This window comes from Pithys albifrons, chromosome 7, assembly GCF_047495875.1.
Source record: "Pithys albifrons albifrons isolate INPA30051 chromosome 7, PitAlb_v1, whole genome shotgun sequence".
NCBI lineage: Eukaryota > Metazoa > Chordata > Aves > Passeriformes > Thamnophilidae > Pithys > Pithys albifrons.
Genome location: NC_092464.1, coordinates 38755047 through 38781597, shown reverse-complemented (window position 1 = coordinate 38781597; position 26551 = coordinate 38755047). Strand labels below are relative to the sequence as shown.

Here is a 26551-nt window from a genome sequence, read left to right as displayed (position 1 = left end):
AAGCAAACAAATGGGGCCTATTAAGACAGAGCTTGTATAGCCAGTGGGCTGGGCTAGATGGGAGGCAGGAATAACAGGACATCACCCCAGCTCAGTGCGTCCAAAGCTTTAACTAACTGAAGGAGAAGCTATAAGGTTTCAAATTCTTTCTTTACTGTGTACCAGGAGTTGCCTAAATCAGAAAATTTGCAGTCAGCAAGGTGTACAACCTCTGTAAGACCTCTCAGTGACCTCAAAGCTTCCCTGAACTGGACGACTAGAAGGGGGAAACAAAGTTAGACCACGTCTAATACTGCTATTATGACCCATCTTTAGGTCACTGTCTGGGAAAGTCCAATTTACAGAATGACAAGTGCTCTGAATTCACATATCTCTTTTTTTTAAAAAACTTTTCCTGATAATATCAATGCTAACTACTATAAACATTACTACAATGGATTTAAATTCTATTTATAAGCACTTATCTTTCAATAGTCTACTCATGGTAAACAAAAAGGAATCAGCTACTCTCTTTTTTAATGCAACATCCTTCTATTATGGACCAACTGATCCTTTCATAAATTTGTTAAAAAGGAGGTAAATATATTTGATCCCACAGCTCCTTCCATGGAGCTCTTTCAGACACTTACCCTTCACAGTGCCAAGGTGAACAATTCACCTTTTTTCATTTTGTTTTATGAAAGACAGGCCCATCACTTTATTTGATTCTATCAGCAGCTCTGTGGGGTAAATTTTCCCAGCTTCTGTTCCTGTTAGTGAACATGTGTGTTAAGATTTGCAGTCAGTCTTGCAAATACGGTCTTACAAGTGCTTGTATATGATACTGGTAATTCCTTATCTCTGCAGGCCAGAGGATGCTTCTTAGGAGTATATTTGCCTTTTTTATAGATGCAGGTGGTTTGTAATAATCCTGTGATCACCCAATGAAGCCCCATTTTGACACCCTCCTCAGCAATTGTTACTATTGGTTACGGATGACACTGTACTGCTGCTTTCCATCCCATTTCTGCTTTTTCAGTGTTCCTAACCACTAGATTTTTCCTGTTTGACATTTCAAGCCTCCTTGATCATGGTAGTCACCTTCATGTTATTGATACAGTTCTATACTTCTGGTTGATGTCATTATTGACAGCATTATAAAACAAATCTGTAAGGAATTCTGTAAATCTCTCTCACTCCAGTTTCTTGACTTTGGTGCCATGTTCTTCCAGAAAACTGATGTAAAGCAATTACTTATAACTTCATAATAATAGTGCATCCTGCATCTGCAGAAGTAATTTATATGGGGTAAGGTAAAAGTGCAAATTTTTGTCAAGACAGGTACAAAGCTCTGTTGAATTATATGAGTCAACAGGAAAGATTAAGTACCTTCAGCTGCTTATAAAGGGGGCAACTCAAACATAAATATTTTCACTTTAGAAATAATTGCTGGAAATTATGCAACCATTTGCTAAATAAATCCATATCCATTCAGCTATACTGGCAACATGCAAGCAAATTTTAGGCAGTTATTTTAATCTTTCCTTCAAAATACTCAAGTTTAGATATTCATTATTGCATTGAAAGCTTTATGTTTCATCTTAAAATGATATACCAATATACACATTAAAAAATATCCTGAGAGGACTCCTATAAGACTCTCAGTATCCTTCTACTAACCTTAGGTGGTTTAAAAGGATAGTCCGGTGAAAAGGTAATGTCAAGGAAGAAAACTCCACCTTCATATACAGACCCTGGAGGCCCCAGTATAGTTGACCTCCATTCATAAATGTTGTCTCCTTTGGGTCCAGCACTAAAACAGAAAACAAAAATATAACATAATAACTACATACAATCAAGAATATACTGCATCAGTTATACTCTACTAGTAGTAATGCTGGTTTTGTAATAATCCCAGAAGCTAAAATTGTGTATCACGTTCAGTAAGTTAGTCCCCAATAAAACATGTAACTGATGCCCTAAGCTCTGCCAGAGAAGTGATATATTCAGCCAGGAAAAAGTATTAAAATCACATTATAAATTATCCAAATAAGCACAGAAAAATTCCCAACTATCTTATCTCAAATATTTCAGTAGGCCAATGTAATGTACACTATTTACAGTGCAAGGGTACAGAGGCTTTGCTGACATGTCCTGTCACCGTCTTGCTTCACAACCCATCCTATTCTCACCTCCCTCCTCGTCCACCTACTTCATCAGTCAGTAGCAGTGTAATTACACACATTATACAGCACAGACTATACTAAAGACTAGCAGGGTACAAAAGACCTTGCAGCTGCACTTGTTAAGTTACTAACCTAAGGTCTCCAGTCACTAGCACAGAAAGCTGCTTTATTCTGCAAGAGTTACCCTATCTTAAAAATAACATAAACAGGAACTGTGTTAAAATGTTTGATTATGTTAATTTAAAGTCCTTGGTTAAAAACACAGTATTGAAATAATATTTTAAATGTAAAAAACATAATCCTATGTGAAACAAGAAAAATCTCTCACCCATATGGTGAATTCCTGAAAAATCATGAAAGAAAATGCTAATAAAAGTTCCTGGGCATTAGTCTTCTAAAAGCCAACACAGCCTCATACAACACAATTCTTGTCCATACAAAGAGATATTCTATTCAGGGTGGCCTCTTAAGGAATATGAAGACTTCTTTACGGTTCACAGCCTGCTGATACCAGTCACTGATACAGAGATGAATTTTAATTAGGATCAACTGGGATTGTGACTTCCAGATATCCAATTAATATTTTTCAGAGGAAGGCAGCTCTGGCAGATATCTCAAATAAGTGATGTGGTATTGTCTTAAGGCATTTCTTGTGGAACAATTCTTGTTATGTTTGCAATAAAGATTTCCACAGCATACAGGGGTTTGTGAAATAACTCTGTGTGTAGAACAGATGAAAAGCTCTTGGCTATGCTCCATGCCTCACAATGTACCCAAGGCATACAATTATTATATGACATCATGTCATGTTCACCGTTCAACTACTCATTTTGTTCACTGAAAGTTAATAAAACCCTCTTTCACCTCAGATTCCTTGGGCTCCCTTCATTAAAACTTCTGACTGCACGATTCCCTGCATACAACTGCATGACTTAGTACTGTGCAGTGTACTTCATTAGTTATGGTACCTACATCAATTTTCTGTAATAGCTGTTAATGGTTCTTGTCTTTCTAAACTACATCACTCTCTCAACAAAAATGGCTTACGGAGACTACACCACTATGGAACATTTATTTTCTATCAGCCACAGTAACAAAACTAGCAATTGTTTTAAAGATAAAATCTGGCTTTTTAAGTGTCACAATAGCAGAAGTGTTGCCATCCATATTTCACAGTGTCTATAATACATCAGGTTGCTAGCTGCCAAACAAATTTATCCAGTTCTCAGTTTGCATTAACCTTTGAATAATAAAGCACAGCTGAGACTGCTGTAAGAAACAAACCAGAGAATGAATAATTAAAAACACCTCCACTGCCTTTAGAAAGACCAATCCTGAGTCAACAGGGAAGGTTTAATTGTGACTGAACTAGGCATTAAGGGGCTAATTGAAGTCTTTACAAGCCCAAACAAATGCGGTCCTACATCAGTGGTATGGTATACAAGGCTCACAGAAAATAGAACTACGGAAAAAAAAAAAAGAGAATCAGGCAATTATTTCAAATAGAAAAGGCAAGAAGCAGGGGAAACCTAAATCTTACACACAACCCTCCCCCCACCAAAAGAACCCTTCCCATTTTCTGTAGAAAAATGTTCTAACACTTGAAGAAGCAATGATTCAGTTGATGCCAGCAGGTTAAAATGAAAGTGATATAAATGTCGATTCCAGAGAAACCATTGGAAATAGCACGGAACTAAAGTTAGTCCTGTCTTTTTTAGACCTTACTTAGCCGGGGGGGAAGGATGGGCCCTTTTTGGGTTTGAGTGACGTTCACTTCTTTGATTAGAACTCTCTCTGATAGTGACAATTTCATACTGTATATTATTTTTATTTGTTTTGCCTATTTATTTAATTGCATTAACATTTGAAATGAGCAGTCATTAATTAGAATAGTTGGAAAATGCTCCATCTGCCAGTTGAACTGTTTCAGCACGTCCAGCTACAAGCCCCGCCTGATCACATTCTGAGGATGCTGATTAACATTAATTGAAGGTTTTCTTTGCAAATGAGAAATGAAGCTTTATTAAGTATTATTATTAATTTGAAGAATAGCCTAAATTGTATGGAGTGTGGGAAGACTGCTGTTACTGACACTGCCTGTTAGAGTGCTTGCTGGCAGCAAGGCTGTTCACCCGATGTAAAATACCAACCCATGTGTGCAGGCAACAGCTGTTATTAAGGGCAACAGCATGCACAAGCATAACGTTTTTTCACTTGTGCATTAATAATACAAAAAGTTTGACAGGTGTATTATCTTTGTTTTCCTTCTTTCCTAATTGTCTTTTATTTATCCACGTCGCTGGCAACAAGAACAACAACTCATCAGACTTCACCAGAGAAAATTCCCATATGTGCAAGACCTCAGCCAGAGCCTTATTCTATAAGGTTTAAAATGCAAAAGGATTTAATTACCCTTCTCTCTTCATGGATATCTGCCCAACACACTGAAGCCCAAATGTTTTACATTCAGTATGATTTATATTTGAGCTCTATTAAAGTTACTGGCAACCAAACCACTGATCTCAAAGAAGGCAAACCAAACAGCTCAGTCCCTGAAGTTCTGTTATCTTTGGAAGGACAGATTCAGATGTGCACCCACTCAGTAAAGGGTAGACTAAATCTGTCTTGAACTCAACTGACCCGTGGCCAGAGTGCACTCACGCTGCCTGCAACAAACCCACTGCTACAGTAGTAGGTTCTCTTCAGGGGAGAAATAACAGTGGCTATGGCAGCTCCAAGTGGAAGTGGCTGAACTATAAGGATGGTTAGGAGGACAGATCTGGGTTAGACCAGCAGTGCAGCCTCTCAGAATGAGTCCTGATGCTGATATCCCAGCAACTCTGCAGAATGAGGCAATCAAAGAACCAGCAAAAAGGTTGTAGTGTGACTCTGGAGCTAGTGCTCCCCACCTTTCCAGTTTTATCTCCCAGGTGGAATATGTAACACAGGATCAACGAGGTGCAGCTGAGCATAAAGCCTCTGGAGACTTAAAGTTATCAGCGTTTGTCAAGAGCTAGTTTTCTGCTGTCATTATTCCCCTACAGCTGATGAGACAGTCCCCAGAATACTGTATTTTACCCACTGGGGAAGCTTTGCTTACTGGAAGAGCTGGAGTGGGTGGACATGTAGCCAGTTTTCTTCCAGAATGACATCAATATGGGTGTATGAAATTCAGGACAAAGGAGTCACCACATTTAAAATGGTCTACTTTTTATTTTGCTCTGTGCTGCTTCTCCTGTATTTTAGTTCTGTTGTTGCTTCCCACACACATACCTGCAGGTGAAATGTATGGGCATCAGTTACAGTTACTAGCTAAACACTTTAAATGCCACTAGAACAGAATAATTTTGCTTTAAATATGCTTACTTCACTGAGTATTTTCTATTCCCTTGATATGTTTTAGGCAGGCAGCCACTTGAAAGTACTGCTGCTAAAAACTGCTTGTCCTGTGCAGTGCATTATGAACACCAAGATTTCTCTGCATTTAGAATATCCTAAAATACGGAAACAAAAGGGTCTATGAGATATACCAGATGAAAACCTATCTGGAGAAGTTATTAAAGTACAGTTTAATTTTAGCTGTCATTTGTACACAAATTTACCTGATTTCTAGAGAAAAACTCAAAAAAGTGAAAATACAGAAAGTAAAAAAAAAAGAAAGAGAATCTCCCTTGTTTATCAAGTAGTCATATGGAATAAATTAGTCAAAATAATATTATCATTTTCTAATCTAACTTGTATGTCTTGATGAGGATTGACATGCTTTCCCAGTGTCTATAACGGGAGGTAGCATAAAGTCATAGTGTTTCTGGTGAGATTTATTATCTACTTTCTTAAAATAGATAACTCCTTAACACAAGGGAAAGGCAAGGCTGCAGCACAAAGCAAGTAGGAAAAGGAATTGTAACTTAAATTGCCTTCTAGATCTGACACATGAACTGTGCATGGGGGGGAAGTGATCAGGCAAAATAAAATAGAAAAGCAGATGGTTGGGAGGCCTTCCCACTCCTCAGGACTGAGACAGAAATTGAAAGATTCTTCTGGAATGTGTGAGTTTAAGTTCATTTTTATCCTCATCCTTTATAACAGGGAAGAATAAAGCAGAACCAGGATATTATATTAACGTCCATGAACTCACTTACCATGGCATTGTCTATGGCAATTCATTCCTATTATTGCATTAGCTAATCTAAACTGTCTTAGCACACAGAAGCACAATCAGAACTGGGCTTCATGGAAGATGTAGTCCCTCTCAACGATCTTTGGCAACATATGACAGCAGAAAGCATAGATATACAAGGTTCTTCCTCTTCCTTTTCTTTTATTACACAGAGCCTTGACTTCAACATTTAAGAGATTTTCCTCTAAGGAGGAAGGCTCACTACAGAATGACCTCCCTTTCTAAATAATACAACACAGTTTCTTGCACTCCCATTTCTTGCACATTTAACAGTTATGCAGGAGCAGATCCTGCCTCTAGCTGCCTTCTGTGAATGCTTCTGGGAAGCAACTTGCCCAGAGGGCAAACTGGATACAAAAGTATTGAAGACAAAATAATTCAAGAGCACAGCTGGCGAGGGATAAAGATGGATGTGACAAACCAGAAGATCGCAGATTCAGCTTCCAGTGAGATACATCTCTTGAGAAGCTCACATGAAGACTCATTAAAATAAACCCAGTCACCTTCTGCTCTCTGCTTTGAACATGGTGCCAATACCAAAACTGGTTCTAAACAAAAGTACTACTTTGGTTTGCAGCACATCTCCAGGCTGACCTTGTGCTTGGGAACAGCCACAAGACCAGCACTGGAGCTGTGCTGCGAAAGTAGTCACTGGATAATCTCAATCTGTGAAAAAATAAACCATCAGCAGCTATGGTGGTGGCAACATCACCAGGTGACTCAGACCCACCTGCACACCCAACCCAGCCCTATTCAACAAAATGCAAAACCAATGCCATTGAAAAGCAGTGGCATCACAGCCCTGTGAGCAACTGCTGCGTGTCTCTGCTTTTGGAATGCATACAGACAGTGCCAGCAGCACAGGTTATTTGCTGGATTTCTCCTGCTCTTGTCCCAGTAATCTCTTCTCCCCATCCTGGAAGCCCACCTGATTTACCACTTCCTGATCTTTATTACTCCCTTGTTACTGACAGTTATTCTTTGCAGAACATGCATTTTCTAATTTCTCCTTGAGGGTGGTTTCTCTCCCACCCCTCTCTTTATGGTGATAATTCATTGCTTCATCATAGTGGGTCCTTCCTTACTTCAGGTACATGCAAATCTCACTCCCCCTAGCATCCCCCCTCTTTTTCTCTCATCAACAGCCACCAACACATCCTTCTATTTTTCATCTTTCTCCAGAAATGAGGAGAGGATGAAAAACGGTACAGGAGGGTTTTATTACAATACCGTAATTTTGTTTCCTTCCTTCCCTGTTGCCCTTCTTCTACGATGCAGAAAATGAAGAGCAAACAGGGAGGGTGCTGCAGCAACAGTAGTGTAGGGAAGGGAAAAGGAGTCACAGCTGCCTACCCAGATGCTACAGTGATATCAGGATGTACTTTTGTAAATGTATGTAATAAACAGTTGCCACAGCAGCCAAAGAATACACTTCTACAAAACAAAAACAAAGGGATAGCAGCAAGCACTGAGACTGCCTGTGGCAATGGGCACTTTGTATGGTTAATAACACCTCTGCTATGAATAAAATTAGCAGGCTAGTCCCCAAGCAGTAAAATCAAAGTACAATTAAAGAAATAAACCCTTTCAGAATTAGAGATAAGTGCTTACTTCAGCTATAACATTGATGACTTAAAGTCTCCTCAAGAAATAAACCCTCCTCACATTGCACTTTCGGAATGCGTAATTTTTTCTTCATTTAATTTTTCCCCCCTAAAAGTCTGCTGAAAACCCATTAAAATATTCCATTTTGTTGTTGTTGTTGTTTGGTTGTTTTTAAAAAAGGTGTTGTCATCTCAATTCCTTCATCTAGAGGGTGCAAAGGAGTACCATTATTGAAATGCTAGATGACGCCCATGGTTCTTACTAGTTATAATCTAGACCAAACCTAGAAATTTTGCAGCATTAAATTTGAGGCCCAAGAGATCTGAATTACGCAAAGTAAATTAACAATATATATTTACATTTTAAAAGAGTTCTTCATTTTACTTTAGCTAGACTCAATAGATAATGAAAAACCTTGTCTTTCCATGACCTAACACTCAAGTTTGGGTCTGTGCCAGATCCAGTACTTTTCGTCACCCTACAATATAAATGGGAATTTACATCTTACATATGTTGGAATATCAACATATGAAGTAAGCAGGACTTTTTAGTATGTATCTTTCCTTTGACTTAATTATTCATAACAGAAACTGAGGTTGAAGTAACTGGGCCACTAGTCACTCAGAAAGGCTTTTGCAGAGAGAGACATATCAGACAAATCCCTTACACCACTTAGTTTCCATTACAGTGAGAGAATTCAACTGAAAAATTTGGATCAGACTTTCTTCCAGTTCCTCCCATTTTCTGATTGACACCATTTTTCCATAGAAAACTTCTTTTAAAAAAAGTACTTTTAGGCAAGGAGTAAGGGAAGGAGGACACTGAAGATATTAAGACATTTTTCTAACTCGTGCTACAATTCCTTCAAAGTGGTTATATCCTGCCCTTATTAAGTGCTTTTTAATGAAGCCAGTTACCCTTTTCATTTATCCTTTAGAATCAATATGTTTGTGGTGTAACATGATTGGAAGAAGACGTAGGAAAACTGATCCCAATGAGCTGCCAAAGGAGCATTATGGGCTAATCCTAGATATTGCTTCTTATGCTTATTGAGAGCACCAGAATTCAGTATGGTATGGCATTTTTAATTGTCAATTTTCTCTAGTTTTAGCAAGGTATTTCTAGAGGTCCATTCATCACTCAAAGCGACAAGCTGTTTAACTTTGGGGCTTCCTGCCTCTTGCAGCAAACTCACAGCACACCAGGTCAGTGTGGTGAAAATCTATATGAGGCAAACTCTCTTTTCTTGTGATAAACCTTCTCTGCCCTCCTGTCACTGGAACCATTAAAAATTACTGGCTGGAGCTGTGTTGTGTTTAAAATTAATAAGTTTGGGCCACAGTATTAATAATAAATAGATTAAGACCAGTGAGTATCACTTAGTTCATTTTGTTATTCACTTCTAAATAATACTGCTAAAAATTATTAAAAGTATCCTTGTGCTTTAGCAGACTGGTATTATTCAAAGAGTAATTTGATGCTTTTATCCTCCAAAGTCGTGTCTTCAGAGAGTTCCTGAGACAGAAACCATCATGGAAAGAACTGCTTCTTAATGCACAAAATAGTTATTTATATTATAGTATCTACAGCAATTTATTCACTGCAAACACCATTACACAGTGTATGATCACAGCATGCTGAGTATTCACAATGTGATTTTAAAAATAGCAATTTTGTTAAGTATTCTCCACTTTGTTCAGCTGAACAAAATTACATAAAACCCTTCACAGAAAGCTTGCCTTGCTCAGAGTAGGAAACAATCGTTTGCCTCCTATTACACATCTATGGGCTCAATTCCCTTTTGCCACATCTTTTGCTTCTTTTTCTTTTAAAGTAATATCACTAACTGAAGTTCCAGCTCTTTTAAAACAGCAGAAATGGACTGTATAGTTTAAAACTGAGAAAATATTTTTCAGCCTGATTTGCCTCTATGGGATATTATATCAAGCACGACTTGTAGCCTTAGTTTAGCAAAAGAGAAAAACACAAGTAACTAGGAATGAAAAACACTGCAGAAGAATGAACAGGCTGCCCTGGGACCTTCTAACATGACCTCCAAAACCTTGCAACTTGCCAAGTGATATTTCCATGTTACTCCTAATTTGTTTTCCATTGTGTTTTTTTCTTTCCCAGGATTCTAATTTTTCAAAGTGTAAACTACTTTTTAATTTCACAACACTTCCCTTTACCCACAGCAGCAGTAATATACCATTATGTCTTCTGTAAGTTAAATGCAATACATGACATACAACAGTGGGGTGGCACCACCAGGCACTGTATTTTTAAATTTTAAATCTAATTTAAAAAGATGAGGTAACTAACTGCAGACAGATAACACAAAAACCCCAGAGTAGCTTGAAGATTTAAGAGGTGCAGTATGGAAGAAAGCATTCTTTAAAACAGCACTGACTTTATAGTTTCTGTGGAAACCTTAGAGGCAATGCAGGAGAGAGAGGTAGACAGGACTAAAGCAGACCAGCTCAAACCTATGTCAAACAAAGTCGCATGCAATGTGTGATGAATAGATCAACCGAACTTCATCTAATGTCTCTTTCACTTTGAGATGATGGACTGCTGATTTCGTGTAAGAAATCTTTTAAGTCTTATCCAAAAAGATCTCTACAGTATCTCACTTACAAAAAAATAGTGTAAAGATATTTTGCAGTAGTCAGTCATTTCAGTAATTGAGAATGATTTATACAGCATTATTTCTAATATATGTATGCCTGCATTTTCTGATTATTATGAATGCTACAATCAAGGCAGTAGCAGTGGCTGCATATTCTCTGTTTCTCAGAAAGTTGGTGTGCTGTATAACCACCAGTCACTGAATATTTCCCCTACTTGGAAATGATTTATCCAATGGCCTCTAAACAAATTTAATTTGTTCAAGACTGTAATCTTTAATAGTCCTGTCTATAGGCAGTTGTCTAAATAAGAATCTAGAAATTTCAAAACTTTATGTAACAAGAGAATTTTCAGCTTTTTTTCTGAAGGGGCCTGACTCTGAGATTTCTTTTTGTGATAATTTAGAAACTTTAGTTTTTATACATAAGCTACTTCTAAAACTGTCCCAAAATAAGAGAAAGCAATGAGAAGCACATTTAAAGAAGTTAGTATTTACAGTTTATCTCAAACATACATTACAGCTGTGTAATCAACAAGACTGTTCTTGTGTCCATCCTGTAACCAGAGGAACAGGCTTAAATACAGACCTCTCTCATTTCAGTGGGAGATTCACACATGCTTACACATGAAATGCTTGCTTACACAAGGAAAGAACTCTATATTATGGCTCAGATTAACTAACATGATGTTAAACACATTATAAAACAAGTAATTTCCTCCTGAGTAAACAAGCCTATAAAGCTAACAGGCACAGAAAAAGGAAATTTGATTCTGAAATCCATATACTTCAAAAGGACATTCCTTTTATTTAGTCAATGTAGTTAAGAGACTGTCTTATTTCTCCAGATCTCTGGGAAACAGAAGAAAACACACTGGAAATTGCTGGCAAATTGACATGTTTTCACAACCTCTTTTCTTCATTGGAAATGAAAGATGGAGACCAGCCATTGGTCCAAAGTGAAAAAAGACCTTAAAATGTCTCGAATCTTGGTTCACACTGATTGCCCCACTGCAGCCCATGCTCTGACTTGTCAGGAGAAACCACCATCTACAGGCAATTTTCTTTGCAGTGTCTGGGGATTGAACACTTTACACCACTTGACTGACTAGTCAAAATGAATGGGGACATGGTAGATTCTTGTTGACAGTTTATGTGAGACTGGGACCCAAGAATGTGGCTTCTTCTAATTCAGCAGAATATTGTCAAGACTTTTTAATGTCTTTAATGGGACTTACCAGGAAAAATAACAGGGTAAACAGAACAGCACAATTTTATCCTAGGATCTTATGAGAGAGTCTCCAGCATTAAGTTTAGGAAGGGGCTTACATTGAACAACTTTTCTGTTCTGTGGTGGCTGGAATCCACTCAGGATCAGACCTGGAATTACAAGTGAACTTGCTAAAACAATCCCAGAAAATAGTTATGCCACAGACTTCACTATAAGACCAGGATTGTTCCAATGTGTTTTTCAGTAAAGAGGAGCTGATTTGGGACAACTGAGGCTACATTCTTCAAAGTGCACACACCCACAAACCTCCATGGTCCTCCCTGGATCAGAACTTCTGATTAGAATACCATTCCCTATAAATGACTTCGTTTCATCCCTTCATGTATTCAGAAGCAATAAGATTGAAAGATGGAAAGTGGTCCTGGTAAGGATGATGGCAAAACTGGTTTTTAAGACAAGGATGCTTGTTTGACACATAAAAGCCATAATGAAAGGGTATGGATGGGAGGATAAATCCTTTGCCTTTGTTCTCAGGATGGGAAGGCAAAGAGCCAGTGTGTAGATACCTGCTAGTGAAAGTAGTCTTCACCTTAGAGCTGGAGTTGAGGACTCAGGTCTCTGCAAAATTCTTTTCAAGGTTTCAGGTGACACTTTCACTGCTGTATATCTCACACATGATCTACTCTAGAAATGATGCCGTGTCTAATGAAGAATCAACATTTGTAATTAGTAAGATAATGTGCATTTTAATCCGTAAGTTGCAATCAATGACTCTGGCATTGAAAAATTAAACTTCACATATATAAGACCTATTCTTTTTTATAACCACTGCATATGTTCCCTACATCAGGATAAAATACCAGCAACAGTTGAAACTGCCATTATAATTTCCTTGGCAACAACATCTTGGAATTCTTAGCTGCACAGATGTTTTTTGCATGATAAAAATTAGAGTTGTGTTAATTTCTTTTCCATTTTCAGTTCCATCTTATCTCCTTGGTTCATCTGTTGGTGATAACTTCTCTCATTTTTGTTCATTTACTCATAATATTGATGTTTGTCTGCACCATGTGACAAACAGCTGGTCTTTGAGAAAGAGCCACCATGAGAACCTCAGAACCCTACACTAGTCATGCTGAAATTCACAATGAAAAATTAACATCCATCTTAACTCATGAGCACTAGAGTTATATTACTTAACTTTATCATGCACTACTGCTTGTATTTATTATCATAATCATGCTTGCTTAAATCTTGTTTACTCAAAGCAAGCTGGAGGAAATGGCTATCAGCTATAGAGTGTTCACTTTGCGGTCTCTAGTTCAGCCCTAGCCTAGATGGCTTTTGCCCAAATTGTACTTGGAGTCTTTCGTGGTCTGCATCTAATGAATAGGTTTTTTACAAATCCGTCTCTTAACAGACGAATGTCCCAAGTCATAAGAATATCACTGCTGATTAAAGCTCCTGCTGGCAATGGGTGGAGGAGGAAATACTCCTTGGCTGCATGTGCTCAGTTCTTGGTTGAGGCTCTGAGAATGCCTTGGGAACAAGTGCCAGACAGCTGCCTGTGTTTACTGGTAATTCACATGTTAATTAGGTTTGTACCTGTACTATTTTGCTGTAACTATCAGTTAGGTACTCTTCACAATCACTGTACTTGGTGTAAGAGTTTTAACAGAAAAATATCCTGTTCTTTTTTTCTAAGGCAAAGGGAAGGCATGGTGGAGATATTTCAAGCCATATTACTGTTTAAATAACTTCAATATGATCAAAGTCAGCAAGGGCTCACCTGTATTGTACTTGTGATAATTTTGTAAAAACTGAGCTGCCTGAGAAAGACTTAAAACTTCCCACTTTATGTATTAAGAGGAAGAAGTGTTCCTCTGTCAGAGCATATTGAATCACAACAGTGTGCATATGTATTCTTGTCACAGTTTCTGCACTTTTACCGTTTTTGACGCCTTCAAAATAATCTTTTTTACAATTAATGTACTTGTCAATTGTATATTCTGGAAGGGAGAGGAGCAGCTGTTTCCTCACAACTGTATGCATAGCCTTTAGAAGAAAATTTTGTTTATTAATAGTAATCTGTTTTTCATAGCTTTGCAATTTCTTAGATAATAGGGTAAAACACAATCCTCCTTTCATATTCTCTGCATACTGAAGAGACAGATGCAATTGCAAGAGACTACTTATGCTGAGGGCAAAACTTAGTACTGCCTAATGTGGCTTAATGGCTAAAAAATGTTTATAATTTATAGATGACATCTAGTACTCAGTTAAATTATTATTATGGTCAATGAGTTCTCCTCCCTGCCAGTTAGTAAAAGGATTTGCAATTAAATCTGGTTTTATTTTACTTGTTCAAGTAGACACACTGAAAGCAACCAAACTACCTACATGAGTAATGCAAATGGGATTTAATCTTTATTCTCAATAATTTTCTAAATGGAAGCTCACATGTAACAATATATATATTAACTTGAAACACAGAACTGGGAGAAAGGGAAAAAAACCTCAGGACTGAAGAAAGGCTATTTTTGCAGCTACACAGACATGTAAACACCTCCAGGAACTGTGCTTAGTAAGGGCAGCTACTTTCAGCTATCACTCCACTGCCTGTGACAATCTTTGAATGAAAGCATTTCTTTCTCCCCCAGGCAACCCTATCAAGTTAGTGCAGTTCCTTCGAAATACATAAATGCTGTATTTAAAGCTATATGTATAGCATATGGAGGACTGGAGCTGTGCTCTCCAGAGCAACCACCTCACCCACCCGAAGGCACTCGGGTGCAACAAACATGGCTATGAAATGCGGTAAATGTGACAGGAAAAATGTCAGAATACAGAAATTTCTTGTAGATTTTAACTCATATCAAGACACACTCTTGTGTAACAGATACCACAGGGTCCACAACTGATCTTGAATAACCTTGAGACACGATGTACAATGAAGTAGTCAACTCAGCAGTGTTTAACACATAGGCACTCTTTCCCTTGTGGAATACATTATTTAGCTTTTCCTAATGATACTGAATTGATTCAGATGTTTCTGTACCAAATGAGGTGTATTCAACCCCAACACAGAGAAGCTGTGAACGACAAAAACTTTCATGGCAAAAGAAGGCTCAGTCCTGTGCACTCAAGAATTGATCTGGGGTTCAATGATGCCAGGGATAAAACACTCACTGACTTCGGTACATTGAAATGCACAAACCAGAGCACTTACAAGCTACTTGTAAGCACATGAAACATGCATGCTGTTGTGTCTGCAAATTTAAAATCACCTATTTTACTAAGCCTTGTTAAAAAAGGTTTTGTGTGTGTAACTGTACATTCAAATTTATGTTGACCTACTTTAAATTGTTTTCCATTTATCATGTTAGGAAAAATATTCTAAAACTGTAACCTGAGATGATCAGAAGACCCCACACCAAATGTTCAAAATCACAAAGCAGTACATGGTGGTGTGGACCCTGAAACCATTCAGCTTTGACCAAAGTTTTTCTGATACAGCAATATTTCAGAATCACACAAAAAAATGAACCAAACTTGTTGGTTGACTTCCATTCCTATCACTTCAGAGGGAGTCTGAGTTTATGCACAATGATTTAAATACAATTCTCTGACATTTTGGACTGAAATGTCTGTTCCTGTGTGAAATAAGAGAACACAGTAATTTGGAAAGTCTATTAACTTGTTTGACAAAACTAGGTGGTTTTTGGTGTACATGCCTTCATAAGCTAGTATTTCATATGTAAACAATATTTCTATTTTCATTTGCATTTTTACACTTACTCTCAAGTAATTTTATTACTAATAGGGATTATTGTTGGCTTCAGGACTCAAACATAAAAATAGAATAGAAACACTATTACATTAATACTTTCTCTGCAGAGGTAAAAGGTCAAACTGAGTAGCACTAGACAGGAGAAAGTGATTTAGGAAACTGAAGGAAAGATAATCAGTCTGGTTTCAAAGTTAAATTTCTGTACTTTATTGTAGCAAGGCTTTTTTCTTCCCCCCCCCCTTTTTTTTTTTCAAAAAAACCCCCCAACTTCTAAGGTTATGCCAATCCCACGCTCCAGCTACCTGCACTATCACAGCAGAAACGGCACAAATAGGAAAAATGTCTAAAAATCACACCATCTTTCAGAAACCTACCCCTGCTCCTCAGTCACTCCCTCTGAAAAAATCCAGTGCAAATAAATACCCTTTTCGTTGAAAATCAGGAAACTGAAATTCTGGCAAACTGACAAGTAAAGTAAACTTATCTTCCTCAAAACCATGATTGTGTGAATAAGAGGTGTTCCCAAATGTGAGCAGCCAGCTGCCTCCCTGCAAGTGACTTAAATACTGTGCTTAAAAACAGAATCAAAATATTTAAAAATAGAAATTACACACAGCATGTCCTTCAAAACCTCTCTGCCATTGTCTAAAGGTTTTTGTGGTAAACAAACAAGCATAAACAGCAGGTAACAAAAGTGGTTTAAAAATAATTTCGCTTCTTGCAAATGAACCAGTATTATCAACAGCTACTTGTCTCGTGTTGAGACTGATGTCTTATTTCAATCCTTACATTAACTTCATAAAACCAATCAATATATTTTATTTCAGAAATTGAGGAAACCCTGCAAATATCAACTTTTTCTCACTTTGCAAGCTTTGGAGAATTTATCTAAAACATCCATACATCTTATTGTACAAATAATTTTATGTCTGAACTTTCATATATTTAAAGAAAAATGTAAGAAGATATTGAATTCAAATCAGATGGCAGTGCCATAAATAAAGTTTAAATTTGCATTAATCAATTTAGGCAAATTAGGATTCCCCAACAACATTACTTAAATATTTTGCATTGACATATCTACAAAAAATCAGATACACTTTTCCTTCTCCTTTCATGTCTGTTTCCCTATAATAGCCTCAAGTATTTTTCATTTGTCAGCTATAAAATGTTATAGTTATTCATTACGTATGGCATTGGCATACTTGTTATTGCTACCTGGTGTACATTTCTCAGTTTAATACACCACTAATGAATCAAATAAAATTCAAGTGGTTTGGGGCTTCAACTGACACTTTAACTTATTATCCCTGTAATCACATCAGGAGCAGGAGTTGCTTTGTACATTTTACTCGGTGTTCAGGTGGTTGCAGTGAAACAACAGTACTCTTGCACTGTGGTTTATAATTTCTCCCAGATCTCAGAAAATTTACATGTTATTATGTTTTTCGGGGGGGTCCTGTTATGCTACCTACCATGGATGCCCAAAAATAAACATAAAAAATGCATATTCAAATATACACACAAAATTTATTTTTAATATTTTAAACAAAATACTTTGCTTCATTAAAACACTTCACACCAGTTCTCCTAATCAAAGACTGACCCAGAACCAGAAACTCCTGACTGAGGAGTGGGAGCAGGTAGCTATTCCCTTGCCAAACAGATTTTCAAACCCTTTAACAATCCATGCTTAGGAAGTTCTTCATTCATTCAATAACATTACTTATACAGACACAGGGAAGGAAAAAAGAGAAAGGTTCGGAGCAATGTCTATTCCTTTGCTGTGGACTTCCCCCCCAAGGAAAAAGACCTGGTGGACTTCAGGTGGGAGGGAACAGTTTTTAAGATATTTCTCTGCAGTCACATGGAGCAGAGCTGGCAGTCACTGCTCTACAATATTTAAAACTTAATAACATGTTGCTACAAATACTTCTTACAGGGTGATGCCAATGAAAATATCCACAGCACTATGAAGAGGAGTCATTAATTATCCTTAGGTCTTACCAAATGTTAGGACTTAGTACTAAAAATACACATGGAGGTGAACAACAATGTTTTGTACAAATAAAGCTACTTAAGGACACGAGCTTCTCAGGACCCACACTTCCAAGCAGCAGCTTGTTGGTTTTGGCAGCAAAGTGAAAAGTTACATTATAGGAATTGAAATAAATTTCTTTTATAGCACTATTTTTCAGTCAGTTCACTACCAGGATGCACTGATAAGGAAAGTCTATTTACCTCTCAGTTACTCAAGGATGGAATATTTCAGAACAATGGCCTGGGATTTTCAGGGGGTATTGCTGCTGTTTGTGGTACCCACAGCAGATACAAAATACAAGACTCATTATCAGCTCAGAGAAATGTTATAGCCAGATTTTCATCTGTTTATCAGAAGTTCAAAACCAGGATGTCTTGTGTTGAACATCTGCACCTGCTGCATCACTTGACAGTGGTAAACAGGTTTTAGAGCTTGAGGTGGAGACCCAACATCCTACAACAACACCTTTGTGTGCTAGTGGCTGTCTGTCAGAATTGACTCTTTTTAACTACAGAAGGAGGCTCAGTCTCATTGCAATATAACCTGCAGGGAGAGAAAAATGAGAAAACCGACTGTGGGACCTCACTGTTTATAAGGAATTTATTTACTCTTAAGATGGGCAAGAAAAATCTTTGTCAATGGGTAGAATAAGCAATACTTAGAGTGGAACCATTTATAACATACTTTAATTGGCAATTTTCCCTTGATGAATAATATAACATCTAACATCTTTCAGATGAGAATTCTGCTGCTCTGTGGTTTTCTATCCCTATATTAAAAGATACAAAAACTGATGCACAGAATACATTCTCTTAAAAACAGAGCTTAGAATAATACATCCATTATTACAGGGATCACACCTATCTTCTGTAATCATATGAATGCAACTAGAGCAAGAAAGTAATGTAAAACCCCACATACTTAAAATCAGCATATTTGCATCAAAACAGATGGTAATATAAAACATGAATTGAGTAACTTCATGCAAATTAAGGAAAAGTCTTCTTTTGAATAGTAGAAGATACCTCACAGTTAAAGAACTTCCAGTGTTTTCATTTTTAACATTTCTTCTGCATGGTCAGGAGCTTCTGCATGGTCAGGAATTGCATATGGTTTTTGTAGGATACATAGAGGCTTGCAAGCTAGACAGAGTGACCACGCCAAATTGTCACCAAGGTTATCTTTCAAAGGGACAGCTGAAGGTTTCTGCACAAATCTGATCTGCTCCAGGGAAAAGGTAACCTGAAATAATGAAGTCCAGTTGACTGGGTGTATCCAGGAGCTGGAATAGTCTCTCAACACTGCTGGGTGTTGGTGAGGTGAATTTTGTTGGTACCTATACTGTACAATTTAAAGAAACTGGGAAGTCACTGCCGAAAAGTTTTAATTCTTTCAGAATTAATTTAATTCTTTCAGAAAGGCTTTTTTATGCTCTGTTCTTCTTCCTTAAATTGAGTTCCTATCTCTCAAGGGTCTGTACTGGGACCAATATTATTTGGTATCCTCATTGACACACAGACAGTGCAATTGAGGGCACTCTCAGCAAGTCTGTGGATGGCACCAAGGTGAGCGGTACAGGTGAGACACTTGAGGAACAGAGTGCGATCCAGAGGGACTGGGACAGGCTCTTTGACAGGCAACCATTTTAAACTGAAAGAGGGTAGATTTAGATTGGATATAAAGAAGAATGCTTTTTAACAGGGTGCTATGACAGTGGAATAAGTTATCCAGAGAAGTTGTGGATGCCCCATCTTTGAAGTGTTCAAAGTCAGGTTGGATGGGGCTTTGAGCAACATCATCTGACGAAAGATGGCCCTGACCATGCTTCTAGCTTACTAGTGATCTTTGAAGGTCCCTCCCAACTCAAACCATTCTGTGATTCTGTGAGTCTATTATGTTGTTTTATATTAAAAAATACACTGGATAATCATAATGCATCATACTCTATGAGGATATAGACCTTCCCATGATTTCATTTTCACTAGAATAAACATCTATTTTTCTTGATGTTTCCCTGTATGTTCTTATCAGAATATTTACTCTTTCGAGAGTTTGTCAGAGCTGTTTGTAGCACAACAACACCCCCCCCCCCCCTTCTAATACATGTATATGTAAAAAAACATAAAGTAAAGTAATGAGCCAAACATTGTCATCATACAATTCAGAGTTGTACTAGCTCACTTAAGGATTAAACTTGGCTCAGGAAGACCATTAGGAAAACAAAAGCCTACAGAAATAGTATTTTGAAATCAAGGCAGTGGATTGTGGAAGATCACAATGGAGTAAAAATGTAAACAGCTGCATAAAGATAATTACACAAAACTCTGTCCCACGACCAGGATTGTCAGAATGAGATCTGATGTAAAGGAATACACACTACTAGCAAAAAAAAATTCTCCCAGGTTCAATGCAAAAGCGGTTTTCCCCTTACAGAACACTGCATAAAAAGCTTCCTCTCTTCAGAGAAGGCAACAGAATGGGAATGAAAAGAGCCAGGTAAAAGCTTTGCATTTCCAAACATTATTCAAGGTTAGAAGATGAAAATGTTTCATTACGAGATGAGGAAAACCACAAAGCTGATCAAAGTCAGTCAACTTGCTTATTTATATCTCAGCAAACACCTCAGGTCTGCATTTTGTCAATCTGTAGAAAGCAAAAGATTCTTCTGACCTCATAAATTGGCAAGTAATGGCTTGTGCACTGATCTGTTCAGCTCAGCAGACACTTGGCACCATTTATTCTGGCTCTGCACCTACCATGAGGGTGATTGCTATGGAGTTTCTCAAAGTCAAGAGGAAAAAGCCTCATTTAAGCCACTGTATGTCACAGCAGTGTCATGCCTTCTCTGATCTAATGCCTGACACAGCCAAAGATGGTGACTACTGAACGTTACTACGGTCACAGCTCTGGACACAGCAGAGCTGCACTAGACTGAGGCAGGACTTCTAAAAAATTGTCAGCAATGTCAATAGTTATGAGAAGATGACACCTTATTTACGGCCTGGAGGTTTCATTCAGCTTGCCAGTCATTTGGTGTCCTGATATATCACCACCAAAAAGTTGCAGTATAGTGCTGTGAGGGCAAAAAAGCATCTAAAGAGAACAACACGTCTAAATATACAGGAGGGACTGAGTTTGATCTGTTAGTAAATACATTCACCTTCATCAGGAATAACTTAGTATGAGAACAGGAAATACGGAGTTTAGTCACTAGGCTAAATGAGATTTTACAATATCATTCACTCTTAGCTAAGTATTCATACTGGCAAGGTCTATGCATGGATTATATACAACCATATTCTTTCCTGGTTTATGTCAGACCATCGCACAGACCCACTGATACTGAGACAGACATCAGACCTGTGGCTATGGACAGAGAGCTTCTCCCACTTACTGTTCCTAAAATCAGTACAACTATTTTGTACCTTCTATATGCATTACCTCTTCAGAACACATGTAACCTCAGGCTCCTTTTCAGGTAAGTTGGTTTTCTGTATCCCAATGTTTTTATTTAAATAAATATCAGCATGGCCAATTGGCTCCACTACATTACTGCAACCTCCGGAGTGAGCAGGACTGGCCACTGAGCACATGGTGTGACAGTCATCCTTTTAAGCAAAAATAAAAGACTGTAAGAAAAGTTGCACCTGTTTTTTTATTTAAGACTTCAAATTACTTCTTCAATGGTTTTTGCTTGCTGACAAGCAAATGCCTGACCTAGGAATCAGCAGCTAGAATTACCTATTTGCTGAAAGTGTGTATTTGCTGACTTAATGTGTTTATCACTTATCACATACACAGAGGAGTTGACAAATACAATCTTCTTGTCCCTAATAATCTTGTGGAGCAAGACATAACTCAGTTCATTCTTCTTCCTTAGTTTACACGTTCCTAACTATGGTAGCGTGCCAAAAAACAGCTCATAGCCATTTCCCTTCTCTAACATACAAAGTCAAAGTAAATTTCCAGCTGGCAAATGAAATGCAATGTTGATTAGGAATGCAATATATTTGAAATATTTGACCTTTAAAGCTCAAAAATCTTGCATCTGAAATAGAGTAAGTTTTTCACATATCCACAAAGTCATATCAAATCAGGAAACACAGTTGTTAAAGCTGATTAATGATGACTTTGCAGTTTCATTATTTTTGTATATATGTGTGATAACCCTAACTTTGTGAAAGGGACCCTTGATTTACAAATATGTTTTAATTTCAACCCATTATTTTCTTAAGGAATGATGTTATATATATTCCAATTATATTTAACGAAGATCTCAGACTTTCAAACTGCTAAAGCGCATAAAAGAAAACAACTGGGAGCTTGACATTGAAATACACTCTAACTCTTGCCAGTTTCATGCTATTAATAATTGCTGTGTCACAAGTCATCAAACTTTGAATTTCCTTCATATTATTTGGAAACTCATCCCCTGAAATTCAGGTTCTAGAAAGGCGTTACAATTATTTTCCCATGCTGATCCAAATTGATTTGTGTGCTCAGACATTGTCTGTCAGGTGTCTAGCAATAAGAAGCACAAAACCCTGAAATACTGGATATGAGAAAGCTTTGGTTATGTACCATTCTATGACTTAAATTCAGCTAATTTCCTCATTCTGTGTAAGTGTGGGCTCAAATTTTTTCTTATTCTGACCTTATGCTTCAGAGGTTACTGCAGCAGTTAGCTCTGCCCAGAACTTTCTGCCTGGTTCTGGGGCAAAAATAAGATGTGAAAAAGGGAAAAGAGTTCAGGTATGCGCAAGGTCTTCAGCTCTTCCTCTTGTGTTACAGGAGATACGTAAAACATAGGACTATGGTGATAAAAAATAAAGCAGACAAATTCTTCTTTAAAAGCTTATTATGTCAACCATAGGCTGAATATTATTACCATTGATTACAGGTAACTTGGTATTACACGTTCCTGGTAAACTGTATGATATCTGGAACATGTTCTAGGATTCAGATCCTCCTCTTAGAGAATAAAATGTTTACTTTTTGTCCCAATCCTGCTTTAACAAGACTGGAAAGAACTTTGTACTGATTCTAATAAAAATTAAACTCTTCCCAAATCACTTTTGTACTTTGTTTGGTTGAATGCACAAAAATGCTTGCCAGTAGAGAGGGTATAGGTCAACCTAGAAGGGGCTGTCACAACTGAGGACAACATGAAGAAGTGGTGAAGAGGAAAGCTGTGCAAATTTACATGCCTTTAGAAAGGGAAGCTACAAAGGGAGAAAGGCTTCTGCAATGCACAAGGAAAAAGCAGTAGGAAAACAAAAATTTATTTCAAGTTTCTAGCAGTTTAATACCAGACAACTGAAAGACAGAGAAATATAAAGATTTCAGACTGAAACCTCTTCTGCTAAGTATTTTAGCTCAACAGTGTAAATATCCTACTTATTTTGAATACAGAAATTCCACGTGGTAAAAAATTCCAGGAATAGACACAAGTAACATGTAATTCAATGAGTTTCAGCATTTCAGCAAAATAAGATGTTGATGTATTCTCCTTGAGAAGTCATGGTCAAAAAACTTAATACCATTATGTGAGTCCAATCTAGTTGAACTGAAAACAGTTGTATGATACATCGCTATGTAACAGCATATCCTGGTGAGGAAAATTCCCTCCCAAAAAACAGAGCACACCTCAAGGTCAGACAGATGAGGTTTTATGTTGCAGAATTCCTGGCTGCCATAATAGCAACAGCAACCCGAAAAAGGAAATTTTTCAGATTTCTAAAAATATGTCTGAAGAATATTAACAAATACAGGAGCTGTCATTAACAAGCAAGTTCAGGCTCAAACTACCAAACTGATACCTCATTTAAGAGGCCTGAGGTTCTGAGTAACTATATTAGACATTTTTATGTGAAGACCTAACAAATACCTTTGAGGCCACGGTGTGGTTGCTCAACATTTACCAAATTAGACTTTTAGGCCATGATTCAAGAAAGCTCTTAATAACTGCTTAATTAATGCATATGTGTTACTTTAACCTTCAAGGTCAGACTCTAGAATGGCAGCACCCAGTGCAGAAACCCTTTTTGAGTTTGCTGCAGCCCAGTAAGTGAAGGATGCCTGGTGAGGTATGAATTCTGCTGAACACTTCAGAGAAATATCCATCTTTCCTCAGACTTCAATTGTAGTGTAGTTTAAGATAAAACCCCAACCTTCTACAATGTCTTGGTTAAAAGCTAAAAGGCTTTGTTATAGACCAGAGCAATGCATGTTTAAAAAGCAAAATACCCTGATTCTATATGTTAGACTATTCCTATATTGTAAAATGAAAAAAATTCCAGTACTGAGTCTTACAGCCCATGGCTTCAAATGGAGTTAAAGGGTGTAATTAGCTCTATTGTCACCACTACATTTGAATAACTAAAGCCACTATTACATGTGCAACCATGCTCATCCGCTGTGTTCACATAAATGGGGGAGGGGGGAGGTTACATACATCAATTTTGTGTAATATGGACATCTATTAGTTAAAGAAGCAAAGTGTATCTGTGCTACCTAGTTCACTGTATCTCTGCTAACAATACTCAAGGTAATCCCACAAGGTGATTCACCATACCGGCCACACATGCACGTGATGACTGTCAATGGGATTCAAATATATTTAGAAATAATTTTGCCCATAGGAGAGGGGGGTATTCTTTGCCTCGAATACACTGCATAGCCACTACACACCTAAAACCTTATAATACTCAAGTCTACTTTATCTTCAGAGAAACTAGAGGAGAAAAGAGAGATAGAAAGAAATAGAAAATACTGAAGTAAAGAACGCAATTATTTATTTTCTCACACTAGGCTAAACAGAAACAAGTCCTGCCTGAGTGACTCTCAGTCTCTCCAGTTGCTTCATTTTTATTTTACTCTTTTGTGATTGCAACACTCTGACAGTCCTTACCTCTAGTAAACTGCATCTTCCAGCTCACATGCAACCCAGAAGAAGAAGAAAGACAAGGCACAAGGCCCCACTTCACCCAGGAAAAGGTCACACAATTTTTTGGACGTAAAATGTATATTCGTATTAAATTATTTTCAAGTGCCAGGCGGCTAATTATATAATTAATGGAAAGTCTGACATGAGTTAATTTTGTTCTCCTCACCGCGGGTAACATCTACATTTGAAATTTCCTCTCAAATTGTTAATTAATTTTCCTAATAGGACCGTAATTCTCCCAAGTGAGGGAAACTGAAGAGAAACATGTTTGAAGCCCAGGAGCATCACAGCCCAACAAACTCACAGGGTCAATGCTGACTGGAGGAACATCCATTTCTGCTGTAAATAAAGCACTGGGGAGAATGGTGGCAAGTTTGCTGTAAAAGGTCTCCAAGTTAGTTTCTGAAAAAAGCTGGGAGTAATCTGTTCAAAGGACGTGCTCCAGCTTTAGGATCACTGGCTGCATTCATACCAGTCTGTACTGAAATCTGAGAGATCTGGGTTCAGTTCCTGACTGTCACAGGCTCCTGGGTCATCAAACAGGGCAGAAGAGTCAATTAATTTAATTATGTCTCATTTCCAGCTGTAACTTGAAGATATAAAGCTTCTTTATGAGAGGGGGGGAGAAGAGGGAGAGTGATCACTTAGAAAAATATTTAAGAATGAGTAACTGAAATCCTTCCCTATTAAAAAATTAATACACTTTCACAGAAAAAAAAAGCTCTTAATTCATTAAGAGAAAAAAAGAAATCAGGATTTACATATTTCCAGCCAAATAAGCTGCTTTATTGGAAAAAATATTTTTAGTTAAAATTTAAAAAAGGAATGAATAGCTAATTTCACCCAGTTTTGCTCACTTAGGATTTCTCAGAAGTTCAAGGATTTGAAAGACATAAATCTGTAATTATATTTAGACTTTGTCTCAACATGGGCTGCAGTTTCCTGCATAACTTCACCTTATTTACAGCTACCGAGGGCAGCAATCCTGCCCTCCCTGTTGTCCATGGCTGTGTGCTCCAGCTCTCTTGTTTGTGCTGGCATCAGTGCTCAGGCAGCTGTGCAGCTGCACTGAAAATTAATCTGACAACGGAAAAAAAAAGCCTTTTTTTTTTTTTTCAGCTAAAACAGCTTCATGAACCGACAAGCCCTGTGCTGACACAGAAAGGGGAAGCAATGAATGGCTGAAGGGTAAAGCAGAATGAGTGACAAACTCCTTCAGTGACCCCAAGGATTTACATGGGCTTAAACACATTTTGAAACCACTTCCTCAGCCTTATCCTCACTGGCCAGAGGATGCTTTTCCATTTTTGGTGGAGGAGAGCATCTTCACACAGACAGAAGGCTAAGAAGTTCCTTCCCACAAATACTGCCTGTACACATGTAGGAATTGCAAAGCTAATCAAGACAATTGGTCCTGGAATGAAACAAAGGTAAATGACACTGCATTTACATGGGATAGACTCTGGCCATGGACAGTCATCACCAGAGCACTGCATCTGGTTGGCTGATGTCCCTCCTGTAATATGCATTTTTATTTATCAGGAAATACATAGTAACTCAATATATTAAGTCCCCCAAAATATTAGGAAAATATTCATTTGATTCAAATGAATGAAGTAAAAGGGATCATATACCTGATTTAATGAGAAAATGTAAGCGGTTTTGATCCATACAGAATAGTTTGTCAAGGGAAACATTCTAAAAGTAACAATCTAAATATTCCCACAAGGGATGCCCAGTATTACAATTATGGCACTTGCAATATTTTTCCCATCTATGTATCTTTGATTTTAATACAAACATAATTTGAATAATCTCATGCTTAATTCTGCAAAGACTTGCTTTTTCTAAAATTCAATTTTGGTAATAAATGTTTAGTCCTAGATAAAACTTTTATTTCTCTGAGTCTGGTGAGAACTTAAAAAAAGAGTCCCCAGTGACACAAGCTGCCTATCTTTGAATATTTA

General features: G+C 37.5%; 1 protein-coding gene across 2 annotated transcripts in view; it reads right to left on the bottom strand.

Moving 5' to 3' along the window:
* LOC139674049 (ubiquitin-conjugating enzyme E2 E2) overlaps window positions 1-26551 on the bottom strand; it is a 204364-nt gene that overhangs the window by 34734 nt on the left and 143079 nt on the right. For both annotated transcript variants that reach the window (XM_071560159.1, XM_071560158.1), the window contains exon 4: window positions 1660-1792. In XM_071560159.1, coding sequence (XP_071416260.1) covers window positions 1660-1792 — 133 coding nt within the window. The remainder of the gene's footprint in view (window positions 1-1659; window positions 1793-26551) is intronic.